The following is a 17223-nucleotide window of genomic DNA, read 5'->3' on the forward strand; positions in this document are numbered from 1 at the left end:
CTAGAAGGGGCAGCCGTTCGTATATTGTACTATACCAGTACTGTAGCACGGCTTCCTGAGTCTACGAGACATACTGACGTTATAGTAGGAATGCAATTCCACTTGATTATGTCGATATTTCTATATCGGGCTACTTACAAATTATATACTACTAATACTACAGACCACTAAGCGGCAGCCAGCCTTCCGAGACTAGAAAGCAGATGATAGTATAATAGTAATATCTTAAAGGAACGGAATTAGTAGACTTAGTTCTACAAGACTACTCATGCCATCTACCACGTAGAAATAATACCAGCACCCATGCTGGCAACCCACGTGCTATCTGTCTCAAGACCTCTCGACACGTTCTATGCATGCAGACCAACAGAGACATATAGAGAAAGGCCGAGCGTAGGGCATGCCAAGACGTCACTAGTGGTGGAAAGCCAAGATCGACGGTGGCCACGCAGGTTCGGGGATTATCTGGCGGGGGGGGGGGGGGGGGGTTTCTCGAAGATTGTCAATCGATTGGCTAGTATTGCATCCCCGGGTTAGTAGTGTACTTGAGTATGGAGAAGACACAGCGGGAATGGTACGTATCTCGCCCGAGCGACCAAAGCAGTACACTTCTGGATCTCACGAAAGATGAAGCTCACAGGATTGCGGTGTGGTGGAAGTCATTGGAGGACAATGGCGGTAAGTGAAACTGGGCTTGGCAATGCTGGCACATGAGATAGCGCCGATGTGGTTTGGGAAGCAGGAAGTTTTAAGTTTGTGTGCCATACGGGCGCTTGGAAGGTTCAGTCAGGCTACAAGCTAAGTACAAGAGAGAGGATACCCAAAATTGCGGCAGAACTTGGATGCAGTGTCGATAGTATGTAGTAATCTGCAGGCAGCGTCATGGTGGGGTTTCACAACAGGGAATGTTGCTGTTTGAGATAGCGCTTAACTGGATTCTTGGAGGAGGGGAGGATGTCTGGGGAGAATTTAAGACACACACACACACACTCCCACTTACACATTGAGAAAACTAATTTCTGTAGAATTTATCAAAACGAGTATACTATCTTCAATTACGGCAAAATTCTACCAAGCAGACAGACTATTCCATAAATTATTGTTGAATCCATCTGCGCCTGCAATAACTGGCGGTGAAAAAAGCAGAAGCCGTGGAATGAGCGACGGGCGGGGCGCCGAACCACAGATTGGCTGGCAGGAGACACTAACTCGATAGTAGTAGTAAACAATCCAATGGATTCGCTTCACACACCCCAGTGGACGCAGTCTGGATCCCCAATGGACCCCCCTCTTTGCAAGCAAGGGAAGTCAGTACTTTACTGCCAGTCGGCCAGTCTGCCAGGGCAATCAATTAATGGTGCAATCATCCAGCTCACTAACATTCACACCATCGCGTGGAAGGATTTAGCTGGAGGGGCTAAACGGGGACACTAGAATATTTCCACGGGTGGGAAACTCCAAAAGGTACCTTGATCCCCCCCCCTTGGTGGCTGATGGTGCTGATTGGAGACCATCACTCCATTGACATGCAGGGACATGATCCAACTATTATCCGTTAGTCTTATTGGTGAACTGCAAGGGGGAGGAAATCTCACCAGCAGCAGCACTCACACACACAACACGGGGGTGGTGATGACATGCCCCGCTGCAAAGAAGAGAGAGCAAGAAAGAAAAACAAAAACACTCAACAAATAAAAGAACAAAAGATGATAGATCGCGGTCTTTTGGACCTATCACACTGAATCTTCAATAGTATTAACTTTCGGGCGAGAGACCATGCGGGGAGAGTCTTTTTTCTTTCTTTGGGCCTTCAAAGCAAAGTGTTTCGATTTCTCATTATGCTTCGTGCTTGACTAGTTAGGGACGGGTTTGCTGAACTGGCGTCAACCCCGATTCTACACAGGGATACGATCATCTGGCAGTTCCACATCCTTAAACTAAAAGTAGCCCGTGTTTAAAGACTGAACCGGTTTGGTCTGCCGCCGGGGAGGGTCTTGCAGGCGCTTGCAAAGAAACTAAAGTCGAAGTTGGCATGCCTGGTCGGTGAACCTTTAGTTCATCTTTACTGTCGTCTAGTTCTACTTATAATAAGACCTGTCTCGAACCCACCCCTAGTTAACTACGTATCTATCTATTCATCCCTTCCTTGCCAGGTGCATTCATTCATCCCGCAAATCCTCCCCCTTTGTCTTTCATTTTCTTGGAGCAACACAACCCCTACACTGTACATCGTGACTATCCCTAAAACGTGCTGCTGATCCTCGTGTTCTGAAGATCGACTGACCCTCATCATTTGTCCCTTGCCAGCAGCCAACTACTTCCCCCCCTCTCCTCCCCTCTCAGAACCCTAATCTTATCGGGTTCTCTCTGTCCTCCTGACATACTCCCATAGAACACACCCTTTTCCTCCTTTCGTTTTTCATTTACTCTCTACCCCATCTTTATTTCGATCGCTTTTCTCCTATTTCTGTTTATAGCACAAGCATGTTCACCTGCTGTTGATCGCGCATTCTTCACTGCTCTCCTGACTGGTGCCATTTGGCAGGGAGCATGTGAATCCGGCTGGACCGCGTCATTCTTCAGTCAAACACATCCCCATCCCGCTACGGTTCTCGGCCCTGGAAGTGCAGGCCAGGCACAGGCACAAATAACGATGGCGGCCACGTTCACATGCCAGCGCCCCGATCTTCCTGGTGGCTCTTCCAACCATCGTCCTCTTTCTCCTACGATCTCTTCCCCACCGCTCAGCCCAGCGCCAGAGCATACATCTACACCTACATCCTATTTGATGACAAAAGTCCCTTCTCTCTCCATCGTCTCACCCGGTGTGAACGACCCTGATACAAAAGAAGTATACGCCACTACCCTCGAAGTCACCGATATCACCGTGGGGGCAGGCAGTCCGCCCATCGTATCAATCCCAGTAGTTGATGAGGAGCTCTCCGACGGTATGGAGACCACCACCACGACTACTCCATCACCTTCCACAAAAACAAATAGTCGACGAACCTCCAAACGCAAAAGAACAACCTCCCCTCCATCACCAACAACAACCAAATCTCCCTCACAGCTTCACTCCTCGCGACGCTCCAGCCCTCACAGCCAACACAGCAGCTCTCTCCACTCACACCGCCGCTCCGCAACCACAGCTTCTATAACACCGATATCCGATCGAACAGCCCGGCGTGAAGACCTGATAGCTCTGCATCGTGAATCATGCCGTCTATTCCAAGACGACGGCCTCTCTACATCTAAACCTAGCCCACGAGCATCAGCATCAACATCAGCATCTCGACCCCCATCTTCCAGCACATCACGCACTCCTCCACGACCTCTGCGCTCTGCATCCAACGCCAGTTCCCCACCCACACTGCGAACACCACTCTCCATCTCAACCTACCAAGACCAAAGCAACCAAAACGACTCCCCACGGGCTCCAATCCGCGCAGCTACTTTCTCAGCCTACGAGCCAGCATGCACGTCACCCGTGCAACCCACAGTCACAGTAATCGACTGGACATCGCCCTCCACACGGAGGCGCGAATACGAAAAGATCGACCGCGCCAGCAGTGGAGTACGTGGTTTCTGGCGCCGAGTAGCGCCGCGATGGTGTCAATTCGGCGACCACCGCACGCCGTTCTTCGAAGAGGGCAAGGACGGGAAGGGTAACTACGAGGGGAGTGTACGGCGGTTCCGCATGGATTTGCCAGAAGAGTGCGAGAGTAAGCGGGGAGGGACCCTTCCGAAGGGTTTCAAATTAAGCCGGAAGACGGTGATTCATCGAATGGGAGGGAGAGTGAAGACAGCTTAACCATTTCCTGGAGTATAGCATTAGTTGTTGTTATCAGTCCCAGCGTGCTTTATTTCTGGCGGATGATTGATTGCATTTGATACCCAGCTAGATGCATTCTTTATAATGATATACGAATCATACAGACACCAGTATGCATATGCCATGCATCTATCCAATACACAAGTAAATAACAGTAGCATAGCGTATAGTATATACCACAAGTAAACTTTTCCATAAACTCCAAACAAACCCCAAATCACACAACACACACAGATTGAAATAACATGAAATAGATAAGAGGTATCACAACATATCAAAATCATCCAAATTATCCCGATATTGCATAATACTCCTCTTAATCTTGGAAGAGTCCACCCAAGTCACGAAATCCTCCAAATTCCTCGTAACAAGGTACGCCGGATCCGTAACGACCTCTGTCCCGACGCGAACATGGCCTTGTTCAATGAAGGTGACAGCCTGAAGCAGATTAGCATAACCGTTACACTCCCAAAAAAAACAAAAAACAATAGAATGAACTGAATGAAAGAGAGAGAAAAACATACAGTCTTAACATTCTCCACCATCCCACTCCTCGTCATCCACACCGCAAGTCTCCTCCGACAAAACGCACTAACCGTAACCTCCCTCTCAACCCTCGAAAGCCCCGCCCCCTGTTCGCGACTCTGCTTCAAAATGCCCATACGGAACAACTTATCCAGCACCTCGGACTCCAACTTCTTGCGGACGGGATCGCTCTCAGGGTCCAGTTCGGATAGCTTGTGGGCTAGTTGGCGTAGGGATCCGCATAGCTGGTTGTATTTGCGGTAGTCGAGGGGGTCTTGCAGGTGGTAGCGTGTGCGGATTTGTGATTCGCGGTGGTTGTTGTCGGATTTGTAGGTGTGGAAGTCGACTTTGCGGAGGAGTTTTTTCTCGTGGTGTTTGAGGGCGCGGGGCATTTTGGACTATTGGGATCCCGGAGGGATGAGGTGGGTGTGGTTTGGGGGTGAAGGTGAAGGTGGTGATGGTTTGGCTGATAAGAAAATTTTGGGGATAGGATTATTGGAGAGGTGGATTTGTCGGGTAGAATGGGTGTGCTTGAAGTGACGGGAAGTTGTGGTTGGTTGGTTATGGGGCGGTGTGGAGGGCGGTGTACCTTCTGGTTATGTGGTGTGGTATCACGGGTGGTGATGGGTGGTATACTACTTACTTATTTACTGATTGGACACTTTGTACCAATATAATGCTGGAACGCATATAGATGGATGTGAAGTTTTTCTGTAGTGCATATTTTATGATGATGTTATGTTTCACTTGGTCTGCAAGGTAGTGTGTTAGTTTGGTCATCTCGGTACAATGTGAATCAGAGTCGCGGACAAGATGATACATTTCAGCCTTGATTTTGATAGACTATCGTCTATACCATATTTCTATTTTGATTTCTATTTATATTTCTATAATACATACTCCTTATATACTATTCTAGTGTCATTGTTACAAAATATAAGTCTGGCTGCTCTTCATCCGACACAGCAGCACTACGGGAGAAATGTCTTCAATCCCATCGCAATCCGCTTAATCTGCTTCGCATAGAATGAACTCTCCAATCCAGCTCCAATCCCCTTCAGTGGAAGCAACCGTGCAAGGAACGGCATCGGAACCCGGTTCAGCACCAACTGGGCTTCCTCATCCGAAACGCTCTCATCCATCAGGACCAATGGCAGTTTCGGCTCAATCGCAGCCGGGCGTCCAATTCCCACCACGTCGCACGCATTCTGCTGCAAAGCAGACATGGCGCCAGCACGGGTCCGGAAACCGCCAGTCAGCATAAGCACAAGGTCCGGGAAGCGCTTGCGAGTTTCGGTGGCAAACTCAATGAAGAACGCCTCGCGGGCAACAGTGCTCGGGCGTTTCTCGGGTCCCATCATCTAAGACGCGTCAGTCCGAACATGAGTATGAACAAATAACATGTGCTGACCGTTGGGTTCTCGTAGCTGCCGCCGCTGACTTCCAAAAAGTCAATGCCTGCTTCGATGAGAAGTCCGATCTGGGTCATCGTGTCTTCAAACGTCGAGGAGCTGTGGTCAGCAGAGTTGAGCTTAATGCCGATAGCAAAAGTCGGCGGCACCACCTCGCGGATCGCGTGGATCATGTCGACCACAAATTTGGCTCTCTTCTCTGCCGTCCCGCCATATGCATCAGTGCGTTTATTGGACTTTTCAGTTAGCGTGGCTCATCCGGATACTGGGCGTAACTACCTTGGCGTTCAAGAATTGGTCTGTTCATTAGCTTGCGACCAGTGGTGAGAACAGTATTTACATACCAATCAGGTAACCATGTGCTCCATGCAGCTCGATTCCGGAGAATCCGCTGTCGGCCATCAGGCGGGCCGTGTCCACAAACTGGCGAGTGACCCGGTCGATATCAACCTGAGTCATTTCTCGGGGTGGGGAAAAAACGAGCCAGGTGAGCAGACGCTGCACCAAGCCGTCACCCATATCTAGAGGAATCGCACTAGGTGCAATTGACGGAGCCCAGACGCCTCTGCGGCCTGCAGCCCGGGGCGTTTGTCGGCCAGGATGGCAGGCCTGTACGATACACGGAGTGCCACGCTGCTGGCACGTCTTGGCGTACTGGCTCCAGCGTGCAACTAGAGCCTCGTTGCCTTCTTGTCCTGTGTACTCAGCATGCAAGGCAGGATCCCAAGGGTTTCCGAGATGGTCCACATCCACCTGGACATTTCCTAATGATCATATTGCAGTTAGAAGCGCACTATGTGTGTCGACAGTGGGTCGCTACCTGTAAGGAGAGCCCCCCAACCTCCTTGTCCCCATTGGTCGTATGCCTTCAGCAACGTTGGAGTTGGCTCATTGCCTGAGCCGGCCAGTGCCTCGGCCATCGCAGCCTGGGCGAGTCAGACAAATCATGATTAAGCTTCCGGGAAATTGAGCCACCCACCTTGGCTAGGCGGTTCGGAAAGACCAGCCCGCAGGGAAGCTTAACGGGATCATGCAAGGACGCCATAGTGTGTGTGTGCCGGTGACAGAAAAGGAAAAGCTGAATGCGACCCTGAAAAACTGGGGGTTGCCCGTGATAAGTCACCGGCGGCCCGAAAAAGCAGCCGAGGCCAGAATCCACGTGGAGGTGTTCATGGCGCAATGTGGGGATAGCCGTTAGTATCGAGCCAAGATTTCTGCAGATGCTTATCGGTTCCGGCAGCTAGCACAACAATAAGCATGTGAAGAGCATCATCTAGTTACTTGTACCTAATTAGAGTAAGCAAAAACCATCAGTGAGTTGGAGCCGGTATGGGTCCTAATTACTACCAAGATAGACGAGCCGACTCCAATGATTGCCGAGTCGGTCCGTGCTTATAGGAGAGATCATATGTCAGGATGAAACAGCAACTATCCCCTCATTCTGACCCCAGTTCTGAGCTAATCAGAAAGCATAAGCCAGTCAAGCTTAATGAGGGACGAAATCCGCAGTTGGGGTAAAATCGGAGGAAAATGGTCCCCCGCGTGAAACCTCGGACGACCGGATATCCACAGTCAAGATAGCCGGACATCGGGATGCAGCCTCCCGACCACTCGGACAATGCAGGGTAATCCGTCCGTGGAACCACCTTTTGACAGCTGTGACAGGGCCTTTTCGAGTCAAATCGAGCTATAGCTTCACTCCCGGCCAATTACCGACTTCAGCCCAGTGGAACCGATCGCACGGGGAGATGACGGCGGAATCCATCGCCGATCTGACAGGGCCTGCACAAGCTGCAGCTCTATTGCTTAGCTTTGCAGAAGCTTATCTGTACGGTCCGTGATGGAGAAGACCCTGCGTCTGGGGTGAGACTGTCATCTTATCCCCACTTCACATGTCAGTGACCCAGGTTGCCTAGGTTGATGCATCCCGGTCATATATCACGGTCTGGCCGCGGGACAGCCTGGCCATCGCTCGTGTGGATGTGGCTAGACTCTGTCTGTATAGAATAGATTAAATTGAAATGATCATCAGCAACAGCAGGACAACTAACATGTGAAGCAGTGTGGTGGTGACTCACTGGCAGAGGTCGTTGTCCTTCCCCGCATGAAGATGAATCCCCTCATCACATGACGCTGACTGCAGGTGCAGGGGTATCCATGCCCGATTCGGAAACGAAAACCTCGCGCAAAAGGATGCTAACGGGTCGATTCGGAATCATGGGGTAGACAGATACCCACTGTAATAACTACAAGGGTGATGTCGGAAGATGAAAGAAACTACGAGTTCCGTCTAGCGGGATTCTACGAAAAGGCAAAACTATAGCCCGAAAAAAGATCTGATCATTGAATCATCCGTTTTATCCATCACAAGACCAGCATCTATGCTAACCAAAACTAGTCCGACATCGGTGGTATCCGACAACAGAATCGTCATTAAGAGGGGTCAGAATCCGTGAAAGAATGGGGGTATACAAAAGCGCATCCTTCCAAGCAGGATCCGGGAAACAAAAAGCGCTCGAAAACAGAACAAAGCCAGTATTTTAAGAATGACATGCCAGAAAGCTAAGCAAAGAGACCAAGCTCACAGCTTAGAGTTCTTCTCGGCCTCCTCGGTCAGAGCCTCCAGGGAGAAGGCGCTGGGTCCCAGGCTAGCCAGGATAGAGCCAACCTCCCGCTCCAAGGCCAAGACCTCGGTGTGAGGGTTGTACATGCGGGCCTTGATCCAGGCATCCAGGTTCTCGTCGCTCATGCTGCGCAGGGCGGTTTCGCGGTCGACCTTGGCCTCCTGTGCCGCCCGGATGACGTTGCGGGCCACAACGACAGAGACCTCACGGATGCGGGTCAAGTCGGGGTAGAGAAGGCCACGCTCAATCTCCTCGGGAAGGAGAGCCTTGGAGAGGGCCTCACCCGAGGCGTAGATCATGCTGTCGGTGACCTTGACCGACTTGGAGAGAATGGTACCCAGACCAATACCAGGGAAGACATACATGTTGTTGCCCTGGCCGGGGTAGTAGGTGCGGGTCTCGCCAGCAGTGTTGGTGTAGGACATGGGGGGGAAGGGAGAACCAGAGGCAAACAGCACGCGGCCATCAGTGTTGGTGACGGCGCTCTCGTAGTCACATTCGGACTTGTGAGAGGGGTTGGACAGAGGGAAGACAATGGGGGCAGTGTTCCACTCAGCCATCTTGCGCAGGAGCTCGGGGGTGAAGACACCACCGATGGTAGAAAGACCCATCAGGATGGTGGGCTTCACATGGTCAACAACATCTTCCAGGGTCTTCAGCTGCAGGCCGTTGTTGTCCGTACGGGCAAAGTAGACCTTGTGATCAGCGAGCTTGTCACCACGATCAGCAGTGACAAGACCCTTGGTGTCGACCAGGTAGAAGCACGCGCGGGCCTCATCCTCGGTCATACCCTCGCGGACGAAGAAGTCAACAATCTGCTTAGCAACACCGACACCGGCGCTACCAGCACCGAAGAAGACGGCGCGCTGGTCCTTGCAAGGAAGGCCAGAGCGCTTGACAGCGTTGATGACACCACCGAGGATGACAGCGCCAGTACCCTGGATGTCATCGTTGAAGCAGGTGTAGTTGTCACGGTAACGCTCCAGAGCAGGGAAGGGGTTCTTGAAGTCCTCGAATTGGATCACAATACTGTAACGCGTAAGCAACAATCCAGTCGGGTCGATCATGCATGAGCCACTTACCCAGGCCAGCGCTCGGTCAGAGCAGCCATCAGCTCATCCAAGAATTCACGCTCCTCTTCGGGAGTCACCTTGTCGCGGCGGCTGCCCATGTACAACGGGTCTTCCCGGAAAGCCTTGTTGCTGGTGCCCAGATCGAGAGTCAAGGGCAGGGTGGCCTCGGGGCGAATACCCGCGCAGGCAGTGTACAGAGCCAGCTTACCAATGGGAATACCCATGCCGTTGATGCCAAGGTCACCCAGACCGAGAATCCGGGAACCATCGGTGATACATGTGATTTCCACGTTGGGCTGGGGCCAGTTGGCAATGACAGCGGCCAGGTTGCCGCGATCCTCCCAGCTCAGGTACATACCTAGACGTGCATGGTTAGCGGCCGATTCAGCCCGTGATAAGCACGCTAGACAGGGATTCGCCACACACCTTCGGGCTGCTGGTAGATCTCAGACCATCTCTGGCAGGCTTCTCCAACGACGGGAGTGTAGATGAGGGGAGTCATTTCCTTAGTGTGGTGTTAGCTCATTGGCTTACAATAAAGTGGTTCTGCAGCTGCAGGCTTACCCTCAAGTGGTCCGTGACCAGACGGTAGAACAGGTGAACATTGTTCTTACGGAGAGTGCTGAGGTAGAGGAACTTGTCGATGGGGGTCTGCTTGAGAGCCAATTGAGCGAGGCCTGCAACTCCATTAGCTTCCAACCCCATCCGACCAGCATTCCTCATCTACGGATATACGCACAGCGAGTCTTCTGGGTCTCGTATGACTCCGCACGCGGGGGCGTCAAGCCGTAGGTGCGGAGATACTTGCGAATGTAGGCAGGGTTGGCAGTGTCATAGTTGGCATCACTAGACGTAGAGGAAGGCATTGTCAGTAACAGGGACGGCCGAAGTGAAAATATGATAATGTGTGTCTGAGTCGAGTGTAGATGGTGCCGTCTGAGGACGGGAGGCAAAAGACTGGTACTTACACAGGTGCCGCATGGTTCACCAAGGAGGTCGCGTGGACGGGACGGCTTTGCTGAGCGGGAAATCGAGCCATGGTGGAAGGCTGAGTCACGGCCAGGATACTCTTGGAACGAACACCAACGATATCAGAAGAAGAGGGGAGATTGAAGGAGGCAGCAGAGCTGATGGCAGTGGAGGAGAGGATCAATTGAGGCGAGGAGACGACTGGTGGCAGTCTGATTTTATGTATTCCCTGGGCTAGTCGCATTGAACCCCCCTGAGTAAGAACCCACCGCATGCCGAAGTTCAACCAAGCAAGTGTCTCAACACCGGTCGTGATCTTCTAACGAGGTCGTCGTCAAGACTATGAACCAGGGCCGTGGATTGATTAGGGATGACAGCAATCGGGAAGAATCGGGATGCAAGGGACCACTCAGGATGACCGGGACCGGTACGGTGGGTATCGGGGTACAATGGTTGCATGGCAGCGAACCGTTTCGACTGGGTCGCTGGTCACAGACGCTCTGTGGTGGGAATTATGAAAAAAAGGCGAAGCTTGGGGGGGGAAGGAAAGGTGGAAATTGAACGGGTCAGATTGGGTCAGATTGGGACGGGTGTGGAGTAAACTAAACGGGAGCTCGCTCCGAATCCGACAAATGCGGAGAAAAATTGAAAAAACATTTGAGACGCACAGATTGTTTTTGGTTCTTTTGATTCAGCTCCAATTCATGGTTTTTTTGATGTGAAAGAAGAAAATTCTTAATAAAGGCGCAATAGATTGACAAATCCCGTGAGGGGCTTGGACCTTCCAAATGTTGATTTTCGGTGTTTGGGGGGTGGGAAAGAGAAAGAAGATAATGAGAAAAGTTGAGGTATTTCTCGTTCCAGGACGACGGCTACGTTGTAGTACCGAGTACAGCGAAAACACAACACACGACACACACACACACACACGACCTGTTCGATTTGAGGTGTTTATTGTGTTTATTCCATGTGTTTTGGGTATTGTTGCGGTACTCCTGTTGCTGTTGTTGGTATTTTTGTTTCTATTCCTAATTGTTTGGTTTTCTTTTACACACAATCACTCACTCACTTACTCACTTCCTTCCTACGGAATACACACTTTCTTTCTCTTTCCAAAGTCCGAGTGGGGGGAAGAGGGATCTTCTTCTTTTTTCTTTTTTTCTTTTTCATCTTTTTAATTCTCTTTCCCGTTGGGATTCGGTGGCAGCTGACATACCTACTACGGAAGTTTCCCCTTGTTTCGGTAAAAGATGGTTCTAGATATGGATCCTTCTTGCTCTGTGAATTGTTTGTTGGATAATAATTACAGACCTATACCAGAATTATACCACAACCAAACAGGATTCCTGATAATCCATGCGTATTGTTGGGGAAGCATAAAGTACGAATTAGAGGTGTGAGTTGAGAGAGCTGATCGAGTCACCAGCATCATCAGTCTGGATTGTACGGGGTACTTGTCAGTCTTCTAGCTCATCCAGATGCACTTCGGGTAATCCCTCTGCAACTACTGGCTTACTGTGTACAATTATACTCCGAGCGCCCGAAAGTATGAGATCTACCAGTGTAGAAACTAGCATGGGGGGGTAAAGGGGTTAATCAATTCCAAAAGAATGTGATAGCTATCAACAAGTATATCCTGCTTACGGTGGACTAGTAGTCTCTTAAGTCCAGGACAACACTTCTTATCACCGTCCGCCCTACGACGGAGGTCTATACCCTATACTGTATACTGTCTTACGGGCCCCGATTTCCGAGATGGCAAACCCGATTCCCATTCTTTCTGCTGGTCGGATGGTGGACCCGATTTAGTCAGAATTCAGCGTAGACATCGGAATCACGCAGCAGACGCTAAGCCAACAAGAGCAAAGGGTCCAGCCATGGTGGTTGAGGTGGATCGGGTCTCATGTGGCAGAGAAACAGGCTAAACTACGCCCACTAAGCCAGCTTAGTTGCCTAAGCTAACTGCCAGGCCCCAAGTCTCCAGACGATCTAACTGAACCAGGAAGGATTCTGGACCGGATGTTATTCATGCTGTGCCAGCCATTAGTCTAAGATAGTCCCGCTAACATTCCCCGCAGCAACGCGGCCCGGACAATGGCCGAGTTCGGGTCTTGTCAGCGGCTGCAAAAAAGCCAGCACCAGAACACACACACATACACACGCATACGCACACACACATACACGAATCAGTGTGTGTCTGTAGTAGTACCGCACCTGTGTTTCGTGTCCTGTCGGCCGATTGCCAGATATACACACATATACGAATATCTTCAAATTTTGCCAAAGCTCATAAAATCCCTCAAACTTGTTGGCTTGTCACCCGACATTGACTCGTATTGCCCGGTGTGTGTGTGTTGATCCAATCCACCACGGAGTATTCCTAGCAAGGGTGAATCGTACCCGGAATACTCCGTGGTGCAGACGCAATGCAAAAAGGAAGCTCGTCGCCCCCATCCCAGACTACTTTACCCTTCGAAACACATTGCGCATTACTTGACTGCGCCGATCAGAAATGCGCGAATAAAGGTCAGGCAAAAAAAGAAAAGAAAAAGAAAAAAATTCTTTTATTGTCGGGTCTCCAATTTTGACTCCAAATTCCGCGGTCCTGGCTGCCCAATAATAAAAAGTCTGAAACTTCAAACGGCCTTGCGCCTCGCCGATCGGTCCCGACCGATGGAGCATCCGATGGAGTCGCCTCCTGCGAAACTGCGAAAATCTTCCGTAGCTTCCAGTGAATAATATCTGAAGCAGTAACCCTTCCCTCATGATTGGTCCTCTCCTGCTCGACTTGCTCTCTCGTAGTGGAGAGTAGTATAATTAGTAGTGTAAGTGTGAACCGTGCTGTTTCCGTCGGAAGCACGCAAAATTTCGTCTCCTGCACACGACCAGCTTACGAGGTCGAGGCTCATCTCATTATTAATTGTCAAGTGAGAGAAATTATCGTGGGAGCTAAACGTGTCTAGTTTTGAGCTAGTGATCAATTACTATGGAATTATGATTGTTGTGCACTGTTAGTGCTAAGTATATCCTCCCTAGTCAAAAGTATAGAATTCGGTTACAGACTCCACTCCCATTGGTGCTCTTGCCGATATACTACTTTACTACTATTGTAGTCGCGTGTGAGCTACTACTAATTCTTGTTGATCTCCAACTCATCTAATTAAGATAGCGTGGGCTGTCCTGAGCGATTTCTTAAGCCATTGGACCCTGATGCCCGTTCGAGCGATTTTTCATGTCCGATTTATCCCTCACTTTTGACACGGTGGCTGAAGTTGTACCTCATCCCGCGCATCCATCCACGCAATCATGCAGGTTTTGACCGAGTTACCCACTTCAGCAGTTCCTCGACCAGCCCCGGACCCGAGCTGCATGGATCACAAAGCTTGACTGGTGCTGATCCTTCCATTCCTTGGATTCAGCGGTTTAGCCGCGGGTTATACCTCAGATGCTTCCAAGCACCTCCCGCATTGAACGCCTGAAGAGAGAAAGATTGAAGCTGGGTGACTCTAGCCCATGAAGTGTGTGATACAGGTCATACACACTGGAATCTGAGAGCTATTTACTGTTGGCTTAGTCGTCAATATGTGTGACGATGCTTTCCTAGTTTTGGATCCATCGTATCCCACAGCGGTCAACCTGTTTGACATAAAATCGGTGTGGTGGCACTGTGGCCATACTTGACTCATCGGACAGGACTCCGGAAAGCATGCGATACTCCGCGGCCATCGTTGCTAACCTTGCAGGTGTATGTAACAGTCATACCTCCATGTTATCGGTCCTTGTACAGGCTATTCAGGCAACAGAGATCTCGTTCGCCCTTACGTCGTTGAAGGACTGCGGTGGCAGTGTTTCATTGCATTACACCATCTGGTACAGCTTTGAGATCACAAAGGCCTTGCGTGGTTTACAAGAGAATGTCAAGTCTTGAGATAAGAATATCATGCGATGGTGTATCTATCAGTGAGCCGTCATCGAATCTCTCTCGCAGTCAGCCATCCGGACCGTTGCAGTTGTACAGGGCACAATGGCATATATGATGCTCCGTCTGGGATGATCCAGCTATTACCTGATTACATCTAGACTGGAAGAAGCAATGATTGGGAGATAATAAGGATATCGCGATGATAGGACAATGCCGGCGTGTCACCTGACTGCGGCCGAACCCGGCCAGTAGCGGTGACGCAATGGTGATTAGGCGCAGGCCCGTGATCGAGACATGCAACAACAACCGGGAAGCTTTGCAATCAGCTAACCAGCTGCCGGTTTCCCCTCTTTTCCTGCTTTCATTCCCCATTGTTTGCTCGGCCAGGTTTGCAGATACTCCCCATCCCCCCTCTGTACGTTGTGTGCATTTACCATCTCCATCTTCATCAATCTTCATCAGGTACCTAGCTTTGTGTTTTGTTAAGTCATTCTGGTACGCCAGGCATCCTTCATCATGCCGCAAGGAGAGACGGAGCCCCTCCTCCCTCGCTACAGGGAGGACACGACCCTCCAGCGTCGCCTGCATCAAAAATTACACACATACCAGATGATCCGTGCCCTTTCGGATGGGTACATGCCGTCTACTGAACAAGCTATCATCAATCTGCGCACCTTGTTGGCTTCCGATGTCCTTTCCCCTCATACCCACGATGTTGGCACCGTCGGCCGTCAGATTGTCCGCGACTGCCGCCTCTGGATCCAAGTGTTCATCGAGCTCTTGCAAGAGAAGAATGGTGATGATAAGCTCCAGGAGTTCTTGTGGCACCTCTCACGCTCCAGGGCTTCCATCGACCCCAACAAGATACAGCAGCGAGCCAATCAAACCAAGGCAAGGGCGGATACGAAAGCGGGTACCGACTTCCGTTCTTTTCTGTTCATGCATCAGGCTGTGGGTACCACAGGGCATAGAGTAATGAGCTAACAATTCTGATTCAGCATATGATAGCCTGCGCACTGTGGGAAGCCTACTCCTGACCAACGCGGACTTCCGGCTCTTCGTTGATGATTTGTCGACCGTCGGCCGCCAGATCTTTTCCGATACGGCATTCTCGTTGTCCAACACATCGCAGCAGATTGGAAAGGAGCTTAAACCTTCTCAAGAAGATGTAGATGCTATTCAAGGGGCAGGCGCCGACGAGGGCCGTTCTGCAGGAAACGAAGAATTACGTGAAGAGGCAGCTACTGTAGCGAAAGTCGCAGGCAATGGTGTTGCTCGCACCGGAAAAGACGCAGTTCACAGTGCCAAAGAACACCTAGCCGGACAGGAAAAAGACGCCTTGCTCTATCGGTTAAAGAAGACTGTGATGAACCTTCGGGACCGTTCTGACTATACAGATTCGGTTGCCACATTAGGCCAACTGCTGGGGCGATATGCAAAAGCGTATGCAAGTGCGGCTTCGGATGTCGTCACAACAGCAGAAGAGGAAGTCGATGTCAATAAGGACCTCAAGGAGGCAATGGAACACTTCTGGTTATTGATTCAGTCGTTTGGCGATGCTCAGGAATGGAAAACCCTGGAGGAGCGTTTCAAAGCTGTAATGCAGCACTCGAACAAAGACCCAGAGTTTGAAAAATTCGTCTCTGAGACAGGTTCCTTGGTCGAAGAGATGTTGACTGATCCAAAATTCTTCGATTCGGCCGAAGAGAAGATCGATGAGCTCAAAGAAAAGTCAAAGCAAATCGAGACAGGATCCAGTATCCGTCAGGATGTGGATGCATTCCTGGCACAAGCAAGACGGGCTCTGCGGACGGTTCCGCAAGACAAAGCTGTGTCAAAACTCTTCGATGCGACCAACAAGCTATACAAGGATGCTTGGGACGGCTACAATAGCCGAGAAGGCCAATTACCCACCGACCTGATCGAAGTCTTCTTTCCCCTAGTTCTCCGCACTATTCAATACATACCAATCCCGCGGCTGGAGATATCTGCACCAGAGGTCGATCTATTACTGGAGAGCCTCATCCTAGAACCTGGTAAAACCGTCAATTATTCCTCATTTTTGCCATACCGGATGCATGTTACAACGCGCAATGACATCGACATCGTGAAGAAGCATTCCAAGAAAACCGCCACTGATCTCAAAACCACATTTACGGCAACAGTATGTGGACTAAATATTAGTGCTCAGGAATTCGGATATTGGATGCGGACCCATTCAGCGCTTCTATTTGGCCTCAGAGATGAGGGAATTGCCAGTTTCTACCTGGATAAGCGCGGTATTGACATCTCCCTGGACATAGAGGTTGGAAGAGAGCGGCTGGAACACATCTTCACTCTGCGCGGTGTCCGTGTGCGGATCCACAAGCTGGACTACAAAGTCCACCGCAGCAAGTGGAAGTGGCTCATCTGGTTGACGAAGCCTTTCCTCAAGCACCTAGTCCGCCGAGTCTTGGAAAAGAAAATTGCGGAGAACATTGTTCAGGCTGCTTTCACGCTCAACAGAGAGCTGGTCTTTGCTCGAGAACGTCTGCGAGCGGCACGCATTGCCAACCCTCGGGACCTGGCAAGTTTCGTGCGGGCAGTGCTGGCACGGCTGCAATCGCTTCCCGACACCGACGTCGAGACTCGTATTGGTCTTGAGCCACCTGGTAGCGGTGTCTTCAAGGGTGTATACGCCCCGGGCAGCTTGGTCAAAGTCTGGCATGACGAGGCCTCTCGGGCCCCTGAGGCCATTGAAGAGGGCGATGAGAGTCAGGGACTGGGACGGACCTGGCGAAACGAAGTATTTGATGTGCCGAGAGGTTGAACGTAGGACGTTCGCTCACTTTCATCACGAGTCACGATTGTTCCCTTTGGTCTGGAT

General features: G+C 50.6%; 5 protein-coding genes across 5 annotated transcripts; 2 read left to right on the plus strand and 3 right to left on the minus strand.

The window, feature by feature from the left end:
* The first annotated feature begins 2473 nt into the window (after positions 1-2473).
* Positions 2474-3953, plus strand: BO79DRAFT_65531 (uncharacterized protein). Its single transcript, XM_025689555.1, has one exon. It carries the CDS (start codon positions 2654-2656, stop codon positions 3809-3811), a length of 1158 nt encoding a protein of 385 aa, XP_025534560.1. The 5' UTR covers positions 2474-2653; the 3' UTR covers positions 3812-3953.
* A 36-nt stretch (positions 3954-3989) lies between these two features.
* On the minus strand, positions 3990-4814 carry BO79DRAFT_248594 (snoRNA-binding rRNA-processing protein IMP3). The gene is made up of 2 exons (XM_025685720.1): positions 4357-4814; positions 3990-4270 (listed from the first exon to the last, which is right to left on the minus strand). The coding sequence occupies exons 1-2, from the start codon at positions 4747-4749 to the stop codon at positions 4097-4099; spliced, it is 567 nt and encodes a 188-aa protein (XP_025534561.1). The 5' UTR covers positions 4750-4814; the 3' UTR covers positions 3990-4096.
* A 500-nt stretch (positions 4815-5314) lies between these two features.
* Positions 5315-6814, minus strand: BO79DRAFT_290968 (FMN binding oxidoreductase; the record flags this gene model as incomplete). The annotated part of the gene is made up of 6 exons (XM_025688948.1): positions 5315-5718; positions 5769-6005; positions 6049-6068; positions 6114-6533; positions 6590-6695; positions 6749-6814. The coding sequence occupies 6 exons, from the start codon at positions 6812-6814 to the stop codon at positions 5329-5331; spliced, it is 1239 nt and encodes a 412-aa protein (XP_025534562.1). The 3' UTR covers positions 5315-5328.
* Positions 6815-8093: 1279 nt separating this feature from the next.
* BO79DRAFT_211704 (NAD-dependent malic enzyme) lies at positions 8094-10971 on the minus strand. The gene is made up of 6 exons (XM_025683069.1): positions 10435-10971; positions 10206-10312; positions 10031-10143; positions 9893-9971; positions 9476-9824; positions 8094-9422 (listed from the first exon to the last, which is right to left on the minus strand). Exons 1-6 carry the CDS (start codon positions 10503-10505, stop codon positions 8351-8353), a joined length of 1791 nt encoding a protein of 596 aa, XP_025534563.1. The 5' UTR covers positions 10506-10971; the 3' UTR covers positions 8094-8350.
* Positions 10972-14619: 3648 nt separating this feature from the next.
* On the plus strand, positions 14620-17166 carry BO79DRAFT_204073 (uncharacterized protein; the record flags this gene model as incomplete). The annotated part of the gene is made up of 2 exons (XM_025681761.1): positions 14620-15312; positions 15356-17166. Exons 1-2 carry the CDS (start codon positions 14874-14876, stop codon positions 17164-17166), a joined length of 2250 nt encoding a protein of 749 aa, XP_025534564.1. The 5' UTR covers positions 14620-14873.
* Between the last annotated feature and the right edge of the window lie 57 nt (positions 17167-17223).

This window comes from Aspergillus costaricaensis (genome assembly GCF_003184835.1).
Source record: "Aspergillus costaricaensis CBS 115574 unplaced genomic scaffold BO79scaffold_50, whole genome shotgun sequence".
Lineage (NCBI taxonomy): Eukaryota > Fungi > Ascomycota > Eurotiomycetes > Eurotiales > Aspergillaceae > Aspergillus > Aspergillus costaricensis.

Coding starts and splice junctions, on each gene's coding strand:
- BO79DRAFT_65531 (XM_025689555.1), top strand. CDS start 2,654: ATGGCGGCCACGTTCACATGCCAGCGCCCCGATCTTCCTGGTGGCTCT.
- BO79DRAFT_248594 (XM_025685720.1), bottom strand. CDS start 4,749: ATGCCCCGCGCCCTCAAACACCACGAGAAAAAACTCCTCCGCAAAGTC. Junction 4,271..4,356: donor TGGTGGAGAATGTTAAGACT/GTATGTTTTTCT, acceptor AATCTGCTTCAG/GCTGTCACCTTCATTGAACA.
- BO79DRAFT_211704 (XM_025683069.1), bottom strand. CDS start 10,505: ATGGCTCGATTTCCCGCTCAGCAAAGCCGTCCCGTCCACGCGACCTCC. Junction 10,144..10,205: donor CGAGACCCAGAAGACTCGCT/GTGCGTATATCC, acceptor ATGGAGTTGCAG/GCCTCGCTCAATTGGCTCTC. Junction 9,825..9,892: donor GATCTACCAGCAGCCCGAAG/GTGTGTGGCGAA, acceptor ATGCACGTCTAG/GTATGTACCTGAGCTGGGAG.